At 38.8% G+C, this 25,755-nt stretch overlaps 1 protein-coding gene across 5 annotated transcripts in view; it reads left to right on the top strand.

Annotated features, from left to right (window-relative positions):
- Nucleotides 1-25,755, top strand: part of SMURF1 (SMAD specific E3 ubiquitin protein ligase 1) — a 59,418-nt gene that overhangs the window by 29,097 nt on the left and 4,566 nt on the right. The window contains exons 2-18 of one of the 5 annotated variants that reach the window (XM_073361899.1): nucleotides 2,557-2,595; nucleotides 3,782-3,933; nucleotides 4,075-4,183; nucleotides 4,796-4,929; nucleotides 5,065-5,130; nucleotides 6,518-6,593; nucleotides 7,084-7,322; nucleotides 8,127-8,211; nucleotides 10,597-10,743; nucleotides 11,415-11,616; nucleotides 12,968-13,071; nucleotides 15,531-15,645; nucleotides 19,770-19,948; nucleotides 20,804-20,941; nucleotides 22,479-22,599; nucleotides 24,254-24,455; nucleotides 25,372-25,456. In XM_073361899.1, the coding sequence (XP_073218000.1) occupies nucleotides 3,819-3,933; nucleotides 4,075-4,183; nucleotides 4,796-4,929; nucleotides 5,065-5,130; nucleotides 6,518-6,593; nucleotides 7,084-7,322; nucleotides 8,127-8,211; nucleotides 10,597-10,743; nucleotides 11,415-11,616; nucleotides 12,968-13,071; nucleotides 15,531-15,645; nucleotides 19,770-19,948; nucleotides 20,804-20,941; nucleotides 22,479-22,599; nucleotides 24,254-24,455; nucleotides 25,372-25,456 (2,117 nt within the window). In that variant the 5' untranslated portion in view covers nucleotides 2,557-2,595; nucleotides 3,782-3,818. The remainder of the gene's footprint in view (nucleotides 1-2,556; nucleotides 2,596-3,781; nucleotides 3,934-4,074; nucleotides 4,184-4,795; nucleotides 4,930-5,064; nucleotides 5,131-6,517; nucleotides 6,594-7,083; nucleotides 7,323-8,126; nucleotides 8,212-10,596; nucleotides 10,744-11,414; nucleotides 11,617-12,967; nucleotides 13,072-15,530; nucleotides 15,646-19,769; nucleotides 19,949-20,803; nucleotides 20,942-22,478; nucleotides 22,600-24,253; nucleotides 24,456-25,371; nucleotides 25,457-25,755) is intronic. The other 4 variants (XM_073361900.1, XM_073361901.1, XM_073361902.1 and 1 more) reach the window with 4 other exon arrangements.

Raw genomic sequence — 25,755 nt, forward strand, 5'->3', positions numbered from 1 at the left:
TCCTCAATCACCAGCTCCACTTCCTGTTGCAGTCCCCTATCAAGTGCCTTTGTCACCTCTTTGTTTACTTGGATTTAAAAATCTGAGTTTTGTAAGTGAACCCATTGATAGGGCAGTTAAAAGCATTTTTGCTTCAGTGAGTTTAGTGCACAAATAGTGGAATGAAGCCAGGGGCACAGCTTAGGGATGGTGGCTACTGAGACTGCTTCATAAAGGTGTTTTTGGAGTATTGACTGTTTTGTGGCAGGAATTTTGTGTTACTAGAGTGAATAATAGCTTTAACTAAAATTGAGGGTTTTACAGACTGCAGTACTAAAATTGGCAGTAACACTCTACTACAGTAGACCAAAAGCTAGTGGCAAAGAAAAAACATTAAACAGAGAATCTAATTTTTCAGTAGTCAGGAGCTGCAGTGGCTTTTATTCAGGAGCTCTGCAGAAGGAATCTGCAAGAAACCCCCACAAAACTTGGGTCAGTCTGAAAATATTTAACAATGAGATTGAGTATAGGATTTAACTTGTATATTGGGAAATTTTCCCTTACTTCTCCAATAAGCTTTCATATTGATGGTGAGAAGTGGGGTGAGAGGCTGAACAACTCCATACTTTAAAGGGATTTTGTTAATTAGAAATTTCAACTAACAGTTTAACATTTCTGACTCTAATTTTTCCTATATTCACTTTTTTCTGTTTATTTCTTCCTTTTTTCTCAAATCAACCCCAGCAGTAGAAGAAAATTAAATTTTGCTCTAAGTGCTCACGTAGTAACTGACTCTGATTCTGTAATGCTATTTTATTTCAAATTGTGTCATCAGTGTTCTTATGAGTACAATGCTTCACAGACCTGCAGATATTTCATTTTTTGTTCAGGGGGGAGGGGGAGGGAAATGGTTATGGAAGAAGATCCTGTGATCTAGTGCTCAATTTAAAAAGACACTTATGATAATTGTATTAAAAAAAATCTTTACCTGTTGCTACAAAGGATGTAAAAGCTAATGGTTTATTTTTGCAGTTAATTCAAGTTGAATAGCAAGCTAATCTGAACAGTTTCATTTGGTTGTACATTTTATGAATTTAATGCAGTGTTGTTTTCAGTCATATTTGCTCTTTGACAGCCTCTTACTCCACTTCCTAGTTGAAGGCAGATGCTGGTGGCATTGCTCCTAGGAAGCTGAAAGGGTCTCAGCAGAGGTGTGCCAAGATCGTTTTTCCCACACTCTTGTTACAACTACCTCCTAAGTCTAGCTTAGCCAAGGTGAAGATGCCTGTGTCTGACCCCACGTTCCTAAGGCTGATTTTTGTGTAGGATGGGAACCCGTTAGCTGTAGGATGGGGAAGAATGAGGAGAGCTGTTGATAGGTAGAGTGATGGCATAAGCATTATACAAGCATCCTGCTATTTGTGTCCAGAAGTCTCATCCTGACAGAGAGGAGACCTTCTCAACAAGTGGTTAGTGATACATGAATTGAACACTGGTTTACAGCTAGCCGCCTTTCTCTCACACACTCACTTAAGTAACACTTAAATATTTTGAAGATATTAAAGTTAATATTTGACAGTCAGTGGTTATGCTTCCTAGCCTGATATAGAAGTTTAATGAATATTGGACAACTCCTTTGAACTGAGACTGGATACTGAAAAGCTCTTATTGAACAGTAGAATTAAGATTGGAGTCTTGAACAGAAGAGGACCTTATAGAAGTGGAGATAGACCAAAGTCTTTCCTTCCCTTACGTCACTTCACTTCTGCTTTCTCTGCTATTCTTTTCTGTAGAATTGGGAAGAGGCAAATAATGTCTGATTTGTGGACCTTCAAGAAGGTCATGGATAATTGGATGCTTTTTTGGCTGTGTTCCCTTGGATGGGGTCTTGTCTTATATCTAGGGCAAAAAGATATTGTATTGAAGATTCCTTGAGCGCTTTTGCTTTTTTCCCTTCCTCTTTTATCTTATTTTATTACATGTAAAAATACCTTTGAATACAAGAATTGAATTTGCTGGCAGATTGAGGTGGAGAAAGCTAGGGTTCAGTAGGAGGGTAGGTTCAAAAATTCTACAAAACTGTTACTGGTACAGTACAGTAACAGCTGCTCGAAAAGCTATGACCAACAATCTGAATGGGTGGCCATGAGGCAAGAGAAGTCACTTTTGGGTTTGTAAATATAAAATACAGAGAGCACTTTCTGCATTGGGAAGTTCAGCAAAACTGGCACACTTTGAAAGATACTGAACTCGGTCTTTGTCATATTAAACAATTCGTGCCAAAAGTTCATAAAGACCAAGTTTCCTTTTATTTATTTTTTTTTTGGTATGAGGTCAGCATTGAGGTATGAGGGTAAAGGCAATAGGGGATTAATTTAACTGCCTCTGTACATGAGTGCATGCAGAGACTACACTGATTCAAGATTTTGAGGGCAAGAAGAAAGCAGTGTTCATATTTAACTAGGTCAGTTTTAAGTTAAGATCAAGATTGAGAATTTTTGGTGTCTAATCAATATGGGTGTTGAAGATATTTTTATAAAAGGATTTTAGATACATTAATCTGTTTTTGTTTTGCAGTATTATGTGCCAAGAATCTTGCAAAAAAAGATTTCTTCAGTAAGTATAACTGACAGATTTCTGATACTGTATAAATAGCTTTATGGTATTGTTCTCACACTTGTATTTTTAAACTATAAATTATTATTGTCCTAACTCCTATGCATGTCTAACTCTCTCACAGAGAAACAGGGATAACTTCCACATTTGCCAGTAGCATTGGATTACTATTTAGGTTCATATGATGTAGACAGGCAGCCTAGATACAAGACTGGAGCGGGCAGAGGGGCAATAATTCTAGTCCTGACTCTACCACTGATGTCACTTACCTCTGTTTCAGAGTAACAGCCCTGTTAGTCTGTATTCTCAAAAAGAAAAGGAGTACTTGTGGCACCTTAGAGACTAACCAATTTATTTGAGCATAAGCTTTCGTGAGCTACAGCTCACTTCATCGGATGCATACTGTGGAAACTGCAGAAGACATTATATACACAGAGACCATGAAACAATACCTCCTCCCACCCCACTCTCCTGCTGGTAATAGCTTATCTAAAGTGATCACTCTCCTTACAATGTGTATGATAATCAAGTTGGGGGGGGGCAGAGGGTGAGAGAACCTGGATTTGTGCTGGAAATGGCCCAACTTGATTATCGTACACATTGTAAGGAGAGTGATCACTTTAGATAAGCTATTACCAGCGGGAGAGTGGGGTGGGAGGAGGTATTGTTTCATGGTCTCTGTGTATATAATGTCTTCTGCAGTTTCCACAGTATGCATCCGATGAAGTGAGCTGTAGCTCACGAAAGCTTATGCTCAAATAAATTGGTTAGTCTCTAAGGTGCCACAAGTACTCCTTTTCTACTTACCTCTGTGTCTATGTAAAAGAGGCGTGATACTGACCTCAAAAGAGATGGTAACACTTAATGTTTGTAAAGCACTCTGAGCTTATAAAATACCATACAAGTGCTGGAGCCTAAACATCATACCAAGAAGTGCATAGAAATGCATAGATACTAATGAAGGTATTTGTTTAAATGAAATACTGTTTTAATTTAAGCAGTATTTAATGTTTTTTCCCCTAAAGAATTTCAAAATTTGCTACTGGTTAGAATTATGTTAAGCAAATCTGTGTCATAAAAAAATCTTTTTTTACATCCGATGAAGTGAGCTGTAGCTCACAAAAGCTTATGCTCAAATAAATTTGTTAGTCTCTAAGGTGTCACAAGTACTCCTTTTCTTTTTCAGAAAAGAATTTTAGGATAACTAAATTTTCCTTACAAGAATGTTAAAAACTCATGGCAGAATTGGGATAAAAAGGAAAACTGAACAGGAAAAAAAAAGTACAAAGGTCAAATTATGGTCAATGCTTTATTGGCCCTATATAAAATTACAAAAAGGTAACTTGCTGAAACTGAAACTTGTGATTGTTTTTTTTCTTTCAGTTGCTAATGCATTAAAAATGTCTCTCTCTCTCTCTCTCTCTCTCTCATTATTAATTTGACGCTGTGATTCTAATTGTACCTTTTCCCCCTCCATAGGACTTCCTGATCCATTTGCAAAAATAGTAGTAGACGGATCAGGTCAGTGCCATTCAACTGACACTGTGAAGAACACGTTAGACCCCAAGTGGAACCAGCATTATGATCTGTGAGTTACTTATTCTGTAAAACCATTGCAGGAATCTATCTGGAAAGTAAAACACAAGTGTAAGCAAGCCTCCTTTTCCCCCCTCTGTTAGCAAGAAGAGCCACACTTCCTGAGGAAGCTTGACTTTATAATAACTTGTGGTTCTTAAAATATTCCTGGTGGGTTTTCTTTTTCTTTATGGACACTTTAAAAAAAAATTAGGCATGATTTTAAAGCATCAAGGTGTTTCAAACACAGCATGAAAGCTTTGACTCTAAGCTTGGCTAGGTTCCTGCATCAAAGTTATTTCCATTCTCCTTGTTGCAGTGATTAAAATGTTTTCAAAATAATAAACATAAATCTATAAGAAATAAGTTTGGCATGTAATGAATTCATGTCTCATAACTTTTAATGAGGTTGTCTGTAATTAACCAGAGCTGTAACATTAACATGCTGTGCAAAGTTACAGCACTCTAATTAATGCCGTAGCAAGATTAAGTGTTTCTGTATTTATGATAAAGCGACATGACTAAAATATATCAGAATTCAATCGAGATGGAGCAAAGTGAAAATACTGTAGAATAATAGAACAAGCTTGAATTAATCTGTTCTTCTAAATATATATTTTTCTAGATATGTTGGGAAAACAGATTCTATAACCATCAGTGTATGGAATCACAAGAAAATACACAAGAAACAGGGAGCTGGCTTCCTGGGGTGTGTCCGTCTCCTTTCCAATGCCATCAGCAGACTAAAAGATACTGGATGTTAGTATATTTTTTTTACATGCATTTTAAAAAATGTATTTTGCAAAAGTCCTTGGTGGTATATATTTGAGTTGTGAATATTAACTTCAGTTCAATATTTGCTTGGGTTGAGTTTTTTTAATTGTTCGTTTGCAGACCAGCGTTTGGATCTATGCAAATTAAACCCCACAGATACTGATGCAGTACGAGGCCAAATAGTGGGTAAGAACATTCCTGTCTGTATAAAAAGAAGCAGTTATAGTTCACACTTACAACTCCTCGGATTAAAACAAGATTCAGATGGTTGCTAAAAGGGAAAACTTGCCTAAAAAAAAAAAAAAAATCTTTCAAATGTCATTTCCTGAAGTCACTTATTGCTTCAATCCCCTTTGTGTTCCTTATACTAATATTAATTAGATGTCCTGGTTACTGAAAATGAACAGGGACTAGGTTAGATCTTTTGAAATTTGTTTAATCATTATCTAAATTGCTTTCTTCCAACTGGTAATTGTAAGCGTAAATGGTATGAATAAGTGGGAATGGACGATTTTGGTGGTGGTTCTAATACAGCTACTTAGGGTAAACTTCCTATATGGAAAACCAATTGTACATGTAGGCCAAGGTGATATATAACAGGAATTCATTGGTATTATCAACCCTAAAGGAAGATATTGAGATATAAACATTTTGCAGAACACCATTTTTAAGGCACTTTCCTGAGAATACCACCTGATAGAGAATTGTTGTTTTGACATTGTGGTAGTGTGCTTGCCTAACCATCTTAGTGACAGGTTTCAGAGTAACAGCCGTGTTAGTCTGTATCCGCAAAAAGAAAAGGAGTACTTGTGGCACCTTAGAGACTAACCAATTTATTTGAGCATAAGCTTTCGTGAGCTACAGCTCACTTCATCGGATGCATGCCGTGGAAACATGCCGTGGAAACATCGGCATGCATCCGATGAAGTGAGCTGTAGCTCACGAAAGCTCATGCTCAAATAAATTGGTTAGTCTCTAAGGTGCCACAAGTACTCCATCTCTTAGTGTAAGCTGATCTGTAACTTGGGGTACTTAAAAATGAAGGAAGTTTGTCTAATCAGTTGTTGTTGTTTTTCTTGCTCTGTTCGGAGCATTTAGCCCAAATTTTACTCTATTGTTTTGTTTTTTAAATATTTTGAACTATGCCTTCAACTTAAAAATACAATCAAATCCCCTTTCTTTTCCCGACTCCTCTTCACTGGAGGCAATGTAATTGGCAAAAATTGTAATTCTCCATTGTGGTGACATCTAGTGGTGAATAAAGTTCTAGTTCCAGGCTTCCTTGACTCGGTACTCACAGAAGAGATGTAGAACCTTCGTGAATGCTGATAAATAAAAATCATCCGTATTATAAACAAAAGTAAATGCTAGCTTGGATTATTCATAGGGAAGACTCAGCCTAGCTTTTGGAGCTGTGATGCTAGTAGTTTGCATTTGGGAAATCAGGATACTACCTCTTTCTTAATCAAGAACACTTATTAAAATATTGATTAGTGCAGATGTGAAGTATTGATAAAATGATGCACTCTTGGAATGGCAGGATTTGTCTTCAATATTTCTTTTTCTATTTCAGTCAGTTTACAGACACGGGACAGAATAGGCTCAGGAGGTTCTGTGGTAGATTGTAGAGGGCTGTTGGAGAACGAAGGGTAAGTGTCACATCTGATTCTGCTGAGTATTTAGTTTCACTTAATTCCATTCATGGTATTTTTGTTCATGCTATGTGTTATGCTTTGGAAAAATAAAATCGGGAATTCTTGTGAATAGTAATGCAGCCAAATTAACTAAGAAATGGTCCTGAGATATAATATCTCTGGACCATTTCTTTATAAATTTGTGTGTATTGCTAATCACACAATTTAATTATATATTTATACATACTTGTGTGTGCAAGCACATAAACATATACTGAATGAAATTTGTGTGTGTGTATAGAGTGTACACACTATATATAAACATAAATATAAATTCAATATGTGTGCACACATTGAATGAATGAAATATATAATTATTTAAAGTAAGGTATAGTATGTGTCATAGAAGTTGCAGTTCATTCAAATCAAATAATGGAGAGGAAAAAAATTAGCCATTTTTGTATACAAACCTTTGTGTTAATTTTGTGAGCGTCCCTGCTTTCAGAACGGTTTATGAAGATTCTGGACCTGGAAGGCCACTCAGCTGTTTCATGGAGGAACCAGCACCATATACAGATACTACTGGTGCTGCTGGTGGAGGGAATTGTAGGTTTGTGGAATCCCCTAGTCAAGATCAGAGGCTTCAGGCACAGCGACTTCGAAACCCTGAAGTCAGAGGTCATGTACAAACACCTCAGAATAGACCACATGGTCATCAGTCACCTGACCTACCTGAAGGTTACGGTAAGTGTTTCCGGAACTGTACATTTGCTGAAGTCTTTTAGAGAGCTTTATGTCTAAACTTAATTTCAATATAAAATACATGCTTTACTTGTTAGTACAGGCAATATCTGTATGTCTGTAATGGTCTGTATTTAGGAACACGAGATAAGCAGTACAGATATAAACTGAAGAATGGCTGCTTAGAAAACAGCTCCTGCAAGAGACACCTAGCGCTGATCGTAAACTAAACATGAGTTTGTAGTGTGATGCTGTTGCAGAAAAGCTAATGCTAAATTTGAATGTTTATGCATGGAGAGTGCATTTAAAACCCTCTTAAACTAGAGTAGCAGTGCTATTTTGCTTTCCCTGTGACCATATTTTGTACAGGGTTGAGGCCCATAGTTTAGGAAAGAGCGAGAAAAACTACAGGAAAATATAAAGGCAACAAAGAAACAAGAATCAGAGGATAAGGTGAGAGGGAGAATTAAATCTTATCTAGGAAAAAAGACGACACCAGATTTGGGAGTAAGGCAATTATCTAGTTTATTTTAAGATAGTAGTATAATCAACACATTATAAAAGAAGAGAATTAGTTCAAGGCATCGTGATCTGAACTTAAGATATTAGAAATATTAAGAGCAGTTGGATAGTGAAACATACTAATGAGTCCAAAGTGCAAGAGATCAGACTGGATGGCTTAAGTTATCTATTCTCTCCCTGATTATGTTGTAAAAGAATATGCTTATAGCTTTAAGAAACTGCTTATAGATTTTTAAGAATTTATAATTTAGAATAATTAAGGAATATTTTCCCTCCTTTATGTAGAACAAAGGACAACGGTACAGGGACAGGTTTATTTTTTGCACACACAGACTGGAGTTAGTACGTGGCATGACCCCAGGATACCAAGGTATGTATTCATAGCTACACAAAGTCAGTTATTTTCATCTTATGGCAGTCAGCTGAATCATGAAGTGCTGATATGAAGTGATTCCTACTCTGAGAGACAGCAGAATAAGGAATCATCATAGATTTCTTTATTGACTTCAATTCAATCCCCTCAGGATACTTATTTGCTTATTAATTACAAATTAACTACCAGCGACTTTTAAATCAAGTAAAAACTTCATGTAACCTTTACTGAAGTCACACTGATAAAACATTGATTTGACTTCATCCTTTTAATAAAGTTGCAAATTGCTTTGTTGAATATGACCTAAAATTTTTCTGAAATTGAGAGCAGTTTGAGTGCTCAACTGAGAAAAGCTAAATTCTGCTGGCTTTAGACTACTGATAACTTCTGACTCCTGAATGGTTGGTTGATGTCTTCAATTATAGTATGGCTCACCTTTTGTGCAGCTGAAGCAGAAATATTTTGCCAATTCTACACTCTAGAGACTTGAAAAATTACTTTTAAAGAACTATTTAAAATTCGCTTAATTTCAGACCAACAAATTTCAGCTGGGAAAATATGAATCCTCCACAAAATTAATTTGGTAAAGCCTTTTTAAAGAATTAGCCTGTGCTAATCCAGTCTTTTGTGACTATACATCCATCGCTGGCTAGTTTCCCTGAGGGGATTTGCTTCTCCATAATGTTCCTATAGGCAGTCTGTGCCCCAAAGCCTGCAAAGTAAAACTATGAAAGTTTGCAACTTTATGCTCACTGTGCAGACAACATAACTAACTGGAGTAATGCAAGATACTGGATAGATGAAGCAAAGTGCAGAGACAGGCTTCCAAGAACAACAGTTTAAGTAAACAGGTCTCAGTGTCTTACTAGCGATAACATTGCCTTATTTTTTAGCAAAGGTTGTTCTCTTTCTGTACCTGTTCTGAGACAAGACTTCATAATTGGGGCAGAAACTTGTCCTTGCCATTAAGCACAAATGTACACTAAAAATTGGATGTGATCAGATCACTAAACTACTGTTTCAGATGTACAGCTGATCTAAACACATAGCCATAACCGAAATCTTTTAGAAAACCTGATGAAAACCTGCTTTTTCCTGCACTAAGGAAGTTTAGATGATTTAAAATGTGCTTTCCCCATAGCCTCACAATCCACTGACTTATGTTCATAATGTATTGCTAGATTTAGGAGTATTCCCATTCAGAATATCTGTCAGGCAGCATCTTGAACCTCAACTAAAATGTGCATCATAGCAGCTGTCTAGTGCATTTTTCACTTCCTTATTAATGAGAACAACGTTGCTGTCTAAATAAGTCTTCAATGACTCCATCCCTTTTTTGCCCCTACTAGTATTTTCCTATACTTAGGCTGCTGGAGTCCTCTGCCTTTGCAATTCTGCATGTGTAAAATACATCATGTCAATGGAATTGAAATGTTACCTGTAAGTAAGTGTACTGTCTTCAATAGCACTTGTAAAAAATTACATTTGAGATTACCTAGAATGAAAAGGAAAATGTTGTCAACAATGCCTCCCTAAATAAATGAGTTGTACTGAAATTATTAATCATATGGTTAGAATCAGAAACTTGCTCATTAGAAGTGATATCTCCTTGCCTGCTTGTACCTATTTTTATCACTAACACTTTTAAAAAGATAGTGGGAATAGTCAGCCACCTCAGCTTTTAACGGTCTGGGTTCTTGAACACTGTAATTCATAGTCTTACATTTCTGAATGCTGTATTTTTTGGGAAGAAACCCCTGTTAGCATTTAAAGGAGTTTCTTTTAATGCATTTGTATTGGTAGTCCTCTTCCCATGAGAAATCCCTCCATGGTGTTTACGCCATTTGAAAATATTCCCCATTTAATTGCTTAACCAAGTATCCGTATTTAGTTCTCAGTTATTCTTCAGTTCTAACCCTCTGGCTCCTAATCACTTTTATTGCTGTACTCTGAACTCCTTCCAATTCCTCATTCTCTGTGTTAATAAGATGTTCAGAAATGACTGCAATTTTCCACATGCAGTTGCAAATAGGGTCTATTATCTCATTGCTCTGTAGTGATGTGCCTCTGAATGTGTAGTCCAAAACTACGCTGTCAACACTGACCTTTCTTTGCTGCCATATTGTATTGCAAACTCATGTCTAATTTGCTTTCTGCTATCACTCCAAGGTGTTTATAATATTCCTGGTTTTCAGATCTATCCCTCCTGTTTGAATATCTGGGTTTCTTGCATAACAAATAAAACAGAATGCCATGTAAGACGGGGGCCAATCTCCCCTCGCCTTCATGAACTCTAAGTTCACTCATCTTATTTTCAGAGTAATTTGTTTTTCTTTTAATTACCAATACTTTCTAACTGTTTTCCTTCTCCTCTCTCTCTAGAGACCTTAACAGTGTGAATTGTGATGAACTAGGACCTCTGCCACCGGGTTGGGAAGTGAGAAGTACAGTGTCTGGAAGAATATATTTTGTAGATCACAATAACAGAACCACACAGTTCACAGACCCAAGATTACATCACATTATGAAGTAAGAACTTCACACGGTAGAGAATTCATCTTTTAATTTTAGGCTCCTGTGGTTTGAAGTATCTTTTAAAATAGCTTAGCTTTTTCTTTGTCCCTAATCAGTTAAATTTAGATATAATGCTGTAACTTTTTGAGACCAGCATATTTTTTTAATCCTAACAATAGATACAGTATTTACTACCTCATTTTGGTGTTTGTTTTACTTGCATGGAGCCCAAGTAAAATGCAATGAGAATGTGGTCTTAAGCTGTTTAATTTATAAAGCTCTTATGCAAACAGTTTTGTAATGGAATGTCCTAGCTCTTAAAGTGGTCTCAATGTTGGAGAAGTCAATGAAATTTTTCATCACTGTTCAGTCAGCAGTCAATATAAACGTTGTACAAAGGTGAATAATATTGTCTTTCAGAACTTCTTAATTAATAGTATTATCATGAACCATTGAATTGGGAATAGTTGAGTTATCTCAGTTTTTGTATGTATCCTGATTTGTTACAGCCTCCAATAAAAGGCAGCAGGGCTGCAGTAATTACGCTGCTCAATCCACTTTGCTTCATTTAAGTATTAATGAAAAGGCGGGTTAACTAGTTCTTTCATTGTCACGACCATCGCCTTATGCCACATTTTCTACTGCTTTGCTTTTAGAGTAAATGTTTTACTTCGTTTTTTCCAAAGCCATCAATGCCAACTAAAAGAACCGAGCCAGCCTTTGCCAGTCCCAAATGAGGGGTCATTAGAAGATGGTGAGGAGTTGCCTGCACAAAGATATGAAAGAGACTTAGTACAGAAATTAAAAGTCCTTAGACATGAACTCTCTCTTCAGCAACCACAAGCTGGTCACTGCCGCATTGAAGTATCCAGAGAAGAAATATTTGAGGTATGTAGCTTTGTGCATCACCGATGAGATGTGAGAGTCAAATGCTGCTGTTAGTTCTTATGCAAAATTGCTCTTTGGTCACAGTGAATCTGATTCATCCTAGGGCATGTACAAAAGTAGATATGGCTAAGGAGATAAAGCTGCCGTAAAACATAAGCTTGGGCTACAAAATTGCAGGATTATTTTTCATACTTAAATTTGTGGCTAGAGAAGAGCAGCTGAAGTACCACTTCAGAGCATATTGAATTATCTGTCTGGTTTTTTTTTTTTACCTTTCCGACTGGGTAGCAGACCAATCCTATTACCTTCTTAACTCTGAGTTTCAGTTTGTGATTAGAGCCCTTGCTTGTTTTGAGTACTTCCCTTCTCAACCCCCTCCCCGCCCGCCCCACACACTTCCCTTAGGAGCATGGGGAGGGTAGGTCATGCAACGCGACACCGACAGAGTTTTTTTTAAATGCAGTGCAGCACAGTATGAAAATATACGGGAATAACATTGAGGAAAATGTTAACTGCTGAGGTTCAAATGTTGAATATAAGGTTGTGGTGGTATGAAAATATCTTCAGAATGTGCCATGCAGAGAGAAGTCTGTGCCGGCGTTTCCACACTTGTGCAGCTTGTCTTGTCTCACTGAAACCTTTTTTTCTTTCTGTAGACTTCGCAGGAAACTTGACCCTCTTTATCTAAAATTACAAGTAGTCAAGAATTTAATGTGACAGTTTGGTTAGATTTTTAACAAATTAATCTGAATTTTTCTTAGTGAAATCCCTTAGTTGTATTTTCAGTCCATCTATCGTTGATTGACATTATTGCTTGTGCTTTTCAGTCATATAAAGATTTATTTTAATTGGGGAAGTCTCTTCTTATTCTGGGAATGGGTAATATTAAGATCATGTGTACATAGAAAAAACATCTGAATTTATAGAATCAGACTCCATGTATCTTCTCCTATTTAACAAAAAAAAAAAAAAAAAGGAGTACTTGTGGCACCTTAGAGACTAACCAATTTATTTGAGCATGAGCTTTCGTGAGCTACAGCTCAAACATCTGATGAAGTGAGCTGTAGCTCACGAAAGCTCATGCTCAAATAAATTGGTTAGTCTCTAAGGTGCCACAAGTACTCCTTTTCTTTTTGCGAATACAGACTAACACGGCTGTTCCTCTGAATCCTATTTAACACTAATACTAGTGGGATGTTATTGGAGTTCACATTGACACCAACCATGAAATACTCTAATGCATTATACTGGGGAAATCTTGACTCAAATGACAACCTATATGGTTCTAGTGTTTTATAGTAGACTTATAACCATGGAAAGGAAAGAACTGTCTTATTTGTAATATATATAGGAGTCCTACCGTCAGATAATGAAGATGAGGCCAAAAGACTTGAAAAAGAGGCTGATGGTAAAATTTCGAGGAGAAGAAGGCTTGGATTATGGTGGAGTGGCAAGGTGAGACCTTGATTTTTTTAGTCCTTTTTGTCTGGAATGTTTTAGTTTAACTGTACAACAGCCTTTTAAAGTGCTTAGTGACCTACACCTGTTGCCACCACTAACATGCTGTGAGAATTCATCTTTACCCTGACAATGCCTCTGCTACAATGTTTATTCAGGTCTTAATCACTTCCTGTCTAGACGGTTGCTGTTCCATATCTTTTTATGATTTTCCCAAATCTCTGCAGACAACTTCAGAGGATCCAGAATTATGTAGTTAGACTACTCTCTTGTTCCAGATAGTGGAACAGTATAACCCCTGCTACTTTCATCAAGATCCTGTCCATCTCCAAATTCTATCCAAAAACTGACTTCCCACAAAATTCTGCTTGTAATTTTTCTTATTTGCTTTATTCTTTTTGGTTTTGCCCCTCCTTTTTCATGTCACATCAATGCTTAACAATTGGAAGCTGCTTTTTTACTATTACTGTGCTGTCTGTGACTCTTCCTTCCAGCACCTCAGTACTTCTGAGTCATTTTCCCTTTAAATATTACTTTAAAACCTTGCTTTTTCTTACAGTGAGTCACTTGGTTATACAGTTTGCTTTAATGAGAGATCCTTTAGGCAAAATATTTACTGTATGTTTGTTTTGCTGCTGCATTCCTCCTTTGCTTTTGTTACTGGAAGTGTGGGAAAATACGGGTTGAATTGCAGATCATTTTGGAGGGAATACTGTCAACATAAAACTCTCACTTAAGTATGAAAACTTTTCCTACTATTGTTAGTAATAATACCTAAAAATTCTATAACTGAAGTAGGTTTGAAATAAACCTCATTTCAGTTGGGCATACTTTGGATAGTCACACTTTTCTTCCAAATTGTCAGCTTTGTATGGTTGTCACACAGCAAGAGGAATTAAAAGAACATATTTTTAAATACGAAAATGTGATTGTAAATCTACAACCCATTGGTGGGGCAGATGTGTAGTACATGAAACTACTGAATACTGCTCCCCCCCCCACCCCCAAAAAAGACTAATTCAAGTTGATGTCCCTTCAATTACATCATTGCCCTTAAACTTAACTTTTCCTCAAAACTCATGTTCGTATGTGTTCTCAAATGTATGCATATATAAATCTGTAATTTTAAAGACTGGGTGCTGAATTAAGGCACCAGTGGGTTGTAAAGGAGCGCAGACTCAGCCCTGCTGCACCTCCTGCTGGTTGCTGGGAATTAGCTCTTTTCCAGCCTGGAGCACCCTCTGCAGGCCGGTGATCTGCACAGCTCTGGCCCCCATGTCCCTCACAGACCCCAGTGCCCCTTTCTCTTGGGTTCTGCCCCCTGGCCATACCCCCACACTCTGCCTCTGGGTCTCCCCTTCTTGGGGAATCCCCAACCCACTATCCCCACCTTGCCTCAGTCTGGGCTACTGCCAGTCATCGCCAAGCCCCCGCACCCTGAGGCAGACGGCAGTGTAAAGGCCACTCATCATAGGCAAGGGGGTTTGGATCTGTTGCCTTCCTCTGCCTCCCAGTACCTCTATCGGCCTTGGACCAGGCCCTACAGCCTGGGGAGTTGACAGCCTGGAGCACCCCTGCTCAGCCTGCTCCTTCCCCAGCATGGCACCACCCACCCTGCTGTCAGGCAGGCAGCCAGGTCCTGCTCTCTCCCAGCCTCGAGAGAGACTCCTTGGCCTCTGGCTCACAGCCTTTTCATACAGGCCAGCTGGGGCCTGACTGGGGCGTGGCCCAGCTGTGGCTGCTTCCCCAATCAGCCAGCCACAGCCCTCTCCAGGGCTGCTTTTAGCCCCTTCTATTTTAGGAGCAGGGTAGCCACCCCGCTATATGGGTAAAATGTTCAAAAGCACACAAGTGGCTTAGGAGCCTAAAGCTCCTGGAAAGTCAGTGGGGCTTAGGCTCCTACATCACTTAATCACTTATATGAACATATGACCCAAATACACATTAACTGCTCAAAAACTTTAATGCATAGTAAAGGTTGCCCAGTGGTGCCTCATATCCTTCCAGTTAGCTAGCTCTGCACCAAAAGTTAGTTAGCTAGCTATCTGGAAATATTATGAACACTCATGTTAGGGGGGCTCCTGCCAATCCACTGATTTAAATAACCCAGCAACTTGTTTTCCTTTGGTCACACTCAGTCCCACAGTTCGAGTGAAAAGTCTGAGTTATGATTACATTACCCTAACTGCTTACTAGAGTCTGTTTTCCCACTTTTTTTTATTAATGCTAATTTCCTTGACAATACTTTTAAAGTAAAATCAAAATCTGTATGTAAATGAGCCAGACTTTTCCTGGCTTCCTAGAGGAAGCTTTATCGTTCTCCACCCTCAGCAATATAGATTGCCAGATTTCTGATAGAAAATTGAAAATAAATCATTCAGGACTGTTTGACAGAGTTATAATAAATGTTTGAAATTTCAGTGAAACTTTCACTAAAATCCTGCTTTGTTTGGCAGAGAGTGGTTGTATTTACTGTGCCATGAAATGTTGAACCCCTATTATGGACTCTTCCAGTACTCTACTGACAATATTTACATGCTGCAAATCAATCCAGACTCTTCTATCAATCCTGTAAGTATTAACATTAGGGCAATAATCATATGTGTTAAACTTCAGTGGGAGCTCAACCGCACTTCTACTTCTGTAAATAATTGTCCAATCTTAAGAGGGTAAACAATAAAGCTTTGTGATGGGATATGAACGAATGCGATAGCAAGTTTTAGAGTGATGTACCAGGAAGTAGTATGTGGTTTATGATATGTCAGCACTGCTGTGTGCTGTCATGTGAGCTTCTTTGGTACTGTTAAACACCTGGTCCGTTAAGACCATATGCATGGGTGCAGCTTCTCTTAAATACTAGGGTTGGGAAGTATTGGAAAGTGTAAGCACTATTCCTTCCTGAACAATGCCTAGCCAACGAGTGGAGTGGCCCCACATATTTTGCCCTCAGTCAGAGAAGTCAATATGAGACTCCATTTAATAAAGAATTAAACGAGGGTAATATAATGTCAGTCACCATGGGTTTATGGAACATAGATCCTGTCCAACTAATTTAGATTTTTATGAGATTACAAATTTGGTTGATAAAGGTCATAGTGCTGATGTAATAAACTTAAACTTCTTTAAGACATTTGATTTGGTACCACATGACATTTTGATTAAGAAACTAGACTAGTACAGTATTAAACATGACACACACTAAATGGATTAAAAAGTGGCTCATGGACAGGTCTCAGTACATAATTATAAACTGGTGATTGTCATTGAGAGGGTGTTTCTAGTGAGGTATACCGAGACTAGTTCTTGGCCTATACTATTTAATTTTTTTATCAGTGACCTGGAAGAAAACATAAAATAATCACTGATAGTTTGCAGATGACACACACATTGGGGGAGTGTAAATAACACTGAGGACAGGTCACTAATACAGAGTTATCTAGGTTGCTTGGTAAACTGAGCACAAACAATATGCTCTTTAATATGGCTTAAATGTAAAGTTATATATCTAGGAACAAAGAATGTAGGTCATACTTACAGGATGGGGGCCTCTATTCTAGGAAGCAGTGACTGCGAAAAAGACTTGGGGATCATGGTGGATAATCAGTTGAACATTAGTTTCTAGTGTGACTCTGACCAGAAGGGCTAATGTGATCCTTGCATGCATAAACAGGGGAACCTCAAGTAAGAGTGGGGAGGTTATATTACCTCTGTGTTTGGCATCTGGTACAGTCGCTACTGGAACACTGTGTCCAGTTGTGGGGTAAACAACTCAAAAGGATGTTTATTAATAAACAGGATAGAATTCTGAGAAGTGCCAAGTAGAAGTAGACCAGCCACATTTTGCTTATGCTTGCAGGTTTGCCTCAATTTTTGAGTAGGCTTTTTCAACCTGAGGCCAAATTTTTTCCAATACATCCTCTTGCACAGTACCATCTTAACTTGTCAACATTGGGATTTTAGTCACTGATTTAACTACATGAGGTGTAAGTCATGCCTACACTAGGGATCCCCCCAAAAAAATCACAGCCCAGGAGGCTGTGGCTGCAAGAAAAGATACTGATTAAAGAATTGGGAGCTATGCCTTATAGTGAAAAACTTCGAGCTCAATCTGTTCAGTTTAACAAAGAGAAGATTAAGGGGTGACTTAATCACAGTTTATAAGTACCTGCATGGGGAACAAAAATTTGATGATTGGATATTCAGTCTAGCAGACAATGGTATAACAAGATCCAATGTCTGGAAGTTGAAGTTAGACAGACTCAGATGGGAAGTTAACCTTTGGAACAACTTAACAAGGGTTGTGGTGGATTCTCCAACTTAACTTCCGGTCTTGGTTTAAAAATTGTATGTTTTTCTGAAAGATTTTCTCAGTTCAAACAGAAATTAATTCAGGGAGGACCTCTGGGCTGTGTTATGCAGGAGGTCAGAGTAGATCAGCGTTTCTCAAATGCGGCCACTGTGACTGCATGTGACCACCAGGGGCTTTTCTTGCAGCCACAGCCTCCTGGGCTGTGATTTTTTTGGGGGGATCCCTAGTGTAGGCATGACTTACACCTCATGCAGTTAAATCAGTGACTAAAATCCCAATGTTGACAAGTTAAGATGGTACTGTGCAAGAGGATGTATTGGAAGAAATTTGGCCTCAGGTTGAAAAAGCCTACTCCTTAAAAATTGAGGCAAACCTGCAAGCATAAGCAACATGTGGCTGGTCTAGAGCTGGATGAAATGAGCTATTTGCCAACTTCCAACAGAAGAAATTATCAATAAGATTTAGGGGTGAAGGGGTGAATATTCTACTTCATGAGCATTTGATTTGTTTGGATTTTCCCTTCTGCTTGTATTTCTAAAGGGTTTCTTTGGGTTCATGTTCTTGCATTTCTTTTTTCGATTTTGGACCCTTCAGATGTTGTTTGGAGACCATTCCAAATTAAGTTGATCTAGTTAATTCATTAGATATCGTCTGTGACATCTTATCATTAAATGGCTCTTTTGTGCTTGGTCATATGACAGTAGGTGAAATAATGACTCTTTGGGTATGTCTACACTGCAGTGTAAGTCCAGGGTTAGTGGGACTCGCGTCAGCTGACTGTGGGTTAGAAAACCCAGGGCTTGATCATCTACACTGATTGTCAACTGTACATTAAGAATTTTCTACCCCAGGCTTGAACTCAGAGCTCTGGTGTCTGCAGTGCACCACGCAGGCCTGAGTCCCACCAACCATATCCCAGACTTTCCGGTGACTCCTGAAACGTGGCAGCTTTAGCCTTTTGACCATGGTGCAATGTGGGAAACTTGACTGTCCACCCTGCATGTTACAGGAAATTTGAACAGCTAGCTAACACATCCTGCCAAGCAGTCATTTTGGTCTCTGTGCTCCCAGCTGTCAGAACCAGCAATGTTTTGGCTTCTCTTGCTTGTGCTTTCACTCCTGTGTCAGGAAACAGGCAGAGCTTCCATGAGAAGCTGGTGGACATTTCAGTGGTGTTTTCTGGCCCATCAAAGGCACCTGACAAAGCTTATGATGGAGGCGGAGGAAGAAAACAAGGAGAACACAACATGGTAGACTTAAAGAGGCTGATGCTGCACATTCAGTACAGCTGCTGATGCCCCCTACGTAGATCAGCTCTTCTGGAGTAGAGCCACAAGCATAGACTGGTGGGACCACATCATCATGCAGACGGGATGATCAGCAATGGGTTCAGAATTTTCACATGAAGAAAAGCTACATTTCTGGAACTTTGTGAGCAGCTTACCCTACCTCTCCCCTACCCCCACCTACACCTCCCTCCAGCATAAAGCTACACGAGGACAGCCATGCTGGTCCAGAAGCAGGTTGCTATAACAGTCTGGAGGCTGGCTACCCCAGACTGCTACGGGTTCTTTGCCAACCAGTTTGGTGTTGGAAAAATCAACCGTGGGTAAAGTGGTGGCAGAGATTTCTGAGGCAATCAGGTGTGTGGTTTACTCCAGCATGTTGAGCATAATAGACATTCCTGAAGTAATTTCTGGCTTTGAGAGAATGGGCTGTTCCTAGGGGTGAGGATGGGGCATCAAAAAGCTCCTCCAAGTGTGGCCCCAGGTTGTGCTGCTCCTGAGGCAAAGCCGCCTCTGGGACCAGTTTCAGCAGCTGTCTCATTTCACTGGCCTCACTCACTTTTTCTGTTCAGTCTCCATTGCAAACACAGAAAGCTCTCTGATGGTGTGTTTGCAGCTCGCTGGTCAGAAAACAATGCATGGTTTAAATACTGACCCACCAAGCTTCTGTATTACAGCAAGGAGGAGGGGGGCGGATGCTTCCATTTCCCTGCAGTCAGCTGGCGGTTCTTGGGATAGAGAGGACAAAGGAAGTTGGCCCATGGGATTGTGGGATACCTTTGGTGGACTTCTAGGACTTCAGTCAGGAGGCTGCATCTACACTGCAAAGCAGAAGGGTTTGATCCCTCTAATATTGCGGGAACCTAGGACTCTAGGTCTGAACCAGAGCCTGAGAGAGTTGTGTGTAGACAGAAGGGAGTATGGGCTCAAACGTGAGTGCGCCCAAGCTTGCATAGCAGTGTAGACATACCTCCTGGTTCCCAGCAGGTTGCAAATCCTTGGATACAAAGTCATTGCTACTGGCATAAATATAGCCACAAGATGTCAGCAGTGGACTGCTTTTCCAATGATTTATTCTTTTTCTTCTGTGTCCCCTGCAGGATCACTTATCATATTTCCATTTTGTTGGTCGGATAATGGGTTTAGCTGTGTTCCATGGACACTACATCAATGGGGGTTTCACAGTTCCCTTCTACAAACAGCTGCTGGGGAAACCCATTCAGCTATCTGATCTGGAATCTGTTGACCCAGAACTGCACAAGAGTTTAGTTTGGATTTTGTAAGTACTATTCATTTACCAAGTACTTAACTGTTGAAGACAGAGCACTAGACCTCAGGGGTAGTAAGATGTCACATTAAAAGAGAGCCTTCACAGTAGAGCAGATTTTGCAAAAACACGCAATTTCCTAGCCGCTGCTTCCCAATCCAAGAATTGAAGGTACTTGTGAAGGAAAACTCTTATACAGACACCGCTCCGCTCTTGCTGGATCCTTCAAGGAAATCCTAACCTTGTCCTTAGTCGCCTAATATTCAGTTGTGGAAATTATTTATATCAAAATCTAATGAATTCTGTGTGTGATTGCTTGGGAAACAATCAGTGAGGGAGTGTGCCCTTGGTTCTACTGTTTTAGACATACATAAGAAATTATCTTTCATAGTCACATCCTCTTAGATTTACTCAGATATATTTGAAATTCCTTCAGAGTTTCATTGGTCATAAGACAAATCATTTTTATCCATGCAGCTTTTCCTTTTGTGTTCTAATTCATTGTCAATTCACCAGCAGTTCAGAAAGTTACATGATCTTCCTCATACTTTGTGTTGAAATCTGGCAACAAATCAGTTAATTATATTTTAAATATAACAATTAACTGTCTGTTTACTAGCAGGGTGTGCCAATGTGATAGAGAAAAGGGAAACTAACATATAGGTTGGGCTTACGAAACCCACAAGGCAATATATGAGAGAGGCAACTTAGGAAACAGTAAATGTAGGGCTTATGAAAGATGGCAGATGGACCCTTCACTCCACAGATTAACTTGCTTATTTATTCAATAAACAACTGGTCTGTGTGCATCAACAGATTGGGGGGGGGAGGAAATGTCAGTTTTATCCTTTTCCTTTTAATTGACAGAGAGAATGACATCACCCCAGTGTTGGACCATACTTTCTGTGTGGAACACAATGCTTTTGGGCGGATTCTGCAGCATGAGCTCAAACCAAATGGCAGAAATGTTCCTGTTACAGAAGAGAACAAGAAAGAATATGTCAGGTATCACAGGAAGAACCAGCTGCCCCAGACATAACAGGAAGGGGTTGGAGAAGATGAGTTCTTTATACAATTCTTAGGATCTGAAAAGTGAAGTAACGAAGAGTGCACATTTAGAGGGAGTTCTGAAAATTGTTTTTAGTGAACAAGTGTATGTTTTGTTTAGGACTTGGAGGAAAAAAGATTCTCCTAGAAAAAGCATGTTGGAAAATCCTTTGCTTTCCTGAAAGTTCCCATTTCCAGCCCATCACAACCACTTGTGTCCATTATAATGACTCCTCCTTTGTCTAGGGAGGAATGAAGACCTTTCTCTGAGCAAGTAAACAGTGTTCCTTCAATCAGGCAGAGCAAATTACTAGAAAGTAACTCCTTGGCACTTAAGCCCCTGCAAAGCCATTGGAGTGAAAGACCAAGTTCTGTTCTGAGTTGTGGTTCTCTGCATGGCAGTAGTTTCTGCTGGCACTAAATCAGTCTATTCTGAAGGATATATAGGTCTAAGGGTCTTAGATTTGGGGACATTTTTGCTGCAGGATTTATAAGGTATGGATTTTAAGGCCGGGAGAGGACTAGTATAATTCTCTAGTCAGGGGTTCTAAACCTTTTCCATACCAGACCCACCTTCTATTTAGCAATATGGGAAGGGCAGGTTATGACCACCTGATTGAGAACCCATCATCTAGTCTAATCTGCAGCATTGCACAGTACATAGAATTTCATCCAATAATTGCTGGATGGTGTCCAATAATTTGTGCTTGAGCTAGGTCATCTCTTTTTAGGAAAAAATCCAAAGAGAATTCAAGATCGCACCTATATCAAATGTAGAGAGCAGGTTCATATTTCTCCCTTAGTTGTTTATTATTATACATATTAATTAATTGCTGCTTTCAGTTGACTTCTGTCCTGTTACTTACTGATATTGAAAAACATGACTAAAATCATTTTGGGATTAGACTTCTGAGCTGGTGCTTAGCAGACATGCCTAAAAGTGGTGATAGGTATTTGAAGGGAGACTGATGGTTGAGGGCAAAACTTTAAGATTTTCTTTTAGAAAATCTGCAACACCTAAGTACAGAATAATACTTTTTTTTTTGAGGTATTTCAAACATTAATTTGCTGCTTTCCCTTAGGCTGGGAATACAAATGCTCTGAATTGATGGGAGATGTAATGAATGATACAAACAAGATCCAGTGACCTATTCTCAGTAGCTAGTTAGGGCTGATTTTTCTGGCCTGATTTTGTATGAAGTTTTCATCTTTATATACCTTCCTGACACACCAGTGTAATTTGTATATGTGCCATAAGAGCTAGGAGGAATAAATAGTTTTTTTTAAAGTTAGTTCTTGTTTTCTTTGTGTTGATATGGAACTGGTAGTTATGGAAGGAAAATGGTCAAAAACGTTTTTTCTGTAAACACAGTTTTTGTCTATCCAAACCATAATAGGTCTTTGACCAAACTTTTCTACTCTGCTAATATAAAAAGGCCCTGTTCTAACCAACACATTGCTCCTAACTTTCCATTTTGGGCTTCCCCCCCCCCAGGTTGTATGTAAACTGGCGATTTATGAGAGGAATTGAGGCACAATTTCTGGCTCTACAAAAAGGTTTTAATGAACTTATTCCTCAACACTTACTAAAGCCTTTTGACCAGAAGGAGCTTGAGGTACACGTGTTAATCATTCAGAATGACTTTATTTTGTGATCAGGATGACCCATGAGCAAATGTTTAGAGTATTAATGTAAAAATTGTTTTGCCCTTTTCAATGATAATGAACAGTACTAGAAAGCTGTCTCATTTTAATCACAGTTGCTAGTTTGTTCTGGCTTTTTTGTACACGTGAGATACTAGCATTACGGCTAGGGCTGTCTAAAATGGGAGAAGTTTAGACAACATGTATTTTTACCAAGGGCTAATGCTGGAGGGTGGACAGTTTTGGTTTTTTCAGCAATAAGACTGATTCTATATTGCAGATCGCATAAACAGGGAATTGAGAGGGTCTAGCTTGTTAGCCTCCTCAGAACAGCTTGTCTTCTGTAGTTGTTTACAATCCAGGTCATTTATTGACGCTACATAGAGCAAAGATTAGAGCACTTAAAATGAAAGCAGAAAATTTAAGTATAGAATATACAGAAAAGACCTGGGCCTGTTATTTAAAACCTGAATTTCAAAATGCAGCCACTTAAAATAGTATTTTTTCTTTATATCACATTCATTTATTTCTGTTTTGTGTTCTTTCAGTGCAAATGGTTTGCTCCTTTAATAGTAAAGCAGATGTTCTCAGCTTGTAGCTTGCGGACCATTGATGGTCCTGGAAGCACTTGCTAGCAATCTGTGGCATGCCAGCTAGTCACATAATGCTATTTCTTGTTTCAGTCTTCTAAATTGCCTTGAAAGGCAAATAAAAAATGCATTAAAAACTTTGTAGCAATGGCAGCATTTGTTTATATGGAAAATATCACAATGTTAAATGAATGTGAATGAGAGGGAAGGCGGTCTACAGATCATGGCACAAGACAGATCCATGAGACAATACTCTTTTTTAAAATGTGGTCCACCACCTGAAACAGTCTGAGTACCTTTGGAATATACGATATCATTAATTTTAAGCAATTGGATCTTGTATCCCCACTTCCTTATCACCATTCCAGCTGGTTGGGACTGTGGCCTATCATGACTTTTTCCCACTACTCAGCATTCCATTTTCACTTATGGAAGAGAGATGAGGAATTTGTTTTGTAGTCTATTATTAGAGATGATAAACAGAATAGTGTATAGATATATATGCCATGGCACAGTTGGCAGTTATCTGGTAAGATCTCACAAATTAAGCAGGGTTTCGCTGTAGTCATTGGTGGGATGGAAGACCTCCAGATAAAGTGCTATGAAAAGTGGTGTGTATGATTTAGTAGGTGACCCTCATTTGCCTAAGTCTGAAGCTCTGGTATAGTGTAAGGAGTCTCACTGTGCTTTTCAGGTTACATGTTAAAAAAAACAAAACAAAAAAAACAAACAAACTAGTGATAATTAAAGTAGGGGGTTGGCTCTGGTTTCTTCTCCAAAACCCAGTTTAAGTAATTGCATTCGCCTACCTAAAATCCACTTGCCGTTTCAATTGGAGAGGGTATTCACCTCCTGTCTTGAGCTGTTTAGTAGCATTACTATATACTGTGTACCAGAAAACTTTTTCATTGTGGGTAAAATGATTTGTGTATGTGCAGTATATTACAGTTTGTAAAGCAGATTGGGGTAATAGATATTAACGTAAGATATCATTTCAGTGCCTGTTGCTTTAAAGTGTTTTTTAATTATGTAACAGCTAATAATAGGAGGCCTGGATAAGATAGACCTGAATGACTGGAAGTCAAACACACGTCTAAAGCACTGCATGGCAGATAGCAATATCGTAAAGTGGTTTTGGCAAGCCGTGGAAACGTTTGATGAGGAAAGAAGGGCAAGGCTGTTACAGTTTGTGACTGGGTCCACACGTGTCCCTCTTCAAGGTTTCAAGGCTTTGCAAGGTGACTGATGTGGAGTCTGAGTTAATGCATAGTCGTAGAAGGCAGTAAAAGTTGTTCCATATTCACTGCACAATAATAGTAGCATGTCAATATGTGGCCCTAGAATTTAGTAATCTAATTACTGAAACCCTGCCCTTGAATTGAAGTTCTCATTTTTCAACACCTCTGCCAGTAATGAGCATGTTAGCGGTTGCCAGTAGTGATACGCACTGACAAGTCTGTATTCCTGTTATCAGGTAGCAGTTCAGTTGGTGTCACCACTAGTATGTGCCAGTCTCCTGAGAAGACTATTTTCTGGCCCGGTGTAGTTAAAATCATTGTATATACAACCACTGTATATTTAAGTGCATGAAATTTACAAATCTCATTGGGTCCCCGAATACACATGAACAACTTAAACTGTTTCTTAAATGAAGATTTTATACTCTGACTCAAAACCTTTGCTATAAGTATTTTTTTATTAGACTTTGAATGTATTTCCCGAAATTGCCTTTCTGGCAACAGAATTTCAGTGTCTTAAACGCATTATGAATGGACCCGTTATAGATGCATGTTGGCTGAGAATAAATGGAGCCTTGCAGACGTAATGTTTTGTGTGCATCTCCCAAGTGCTGCTTGCCCTCACACCTCTCCCATTTTGAAAACGGGGAAGCTCTTATTTAAGTAAAAACCCATATGTTTTCTGAGGGCCATGTTGGGTGATATCTTTGTTCTTAACAAAGCTACTTCCAGCTACTTCCCCAAAACCCCTGGGCCAACTCTGCACTGACTGGTGTTCGCAGTTAACCTCTGGTACATTCCTGCTTGAAATTGGAATGAATTCCCTTCGTCCCCCCCCACCCCCGGTATTTGGCAAATTCATTATGTATTATAACTGTGTTGCTGAAGTGCGTTAACTAGAATATCTGTCTGTAAGGTTCTACAGGCGCTGCAGGACCCAGGCTGTTTACCATCCATTTGATAGATGCAAATACAGACAACCTTCCAAAAGCCCACACTTGGTAAGATGAAGGTGTTGTTAAAATCTGCTGCCTCTTGTGTTGGTGCACAGTATATTAATTTATTTCCATTGTCCAGTCAAGTCTTCACAGATAAAGGGATACATGTTACAAGAAATAATCAAAGACAATGATTCAGTAATTCCATGTATTCCTTGTGCAGCAGTACAGTAATGGTGTTCTTGCATGTACATTTAGCTATAAAATTAGAAAAAAGGCACTACTAATATGTTTGCAGAATTGAGCTTCAAGAGAATCTGAGATTAGCTTTTGCATAGACCAACTCTCTCTCTCTCGTGTAC

The sequence above is a fragment of the Lepidochelys kempii genome, chromosome 10, assembly GCF_965140265.1.
Source record: "Lepidochelys kempii isolate rLepKem1 chromosome 10, rLepKem1.hap2, whole genome shotgun sequence".
In the NCBI taxonomy this organism is placed as follows: Eukaryota; Metazoa; Chordata; order Testudines; family Cheloniidae; genus Lepidochelys; species Lepidochelys kempii.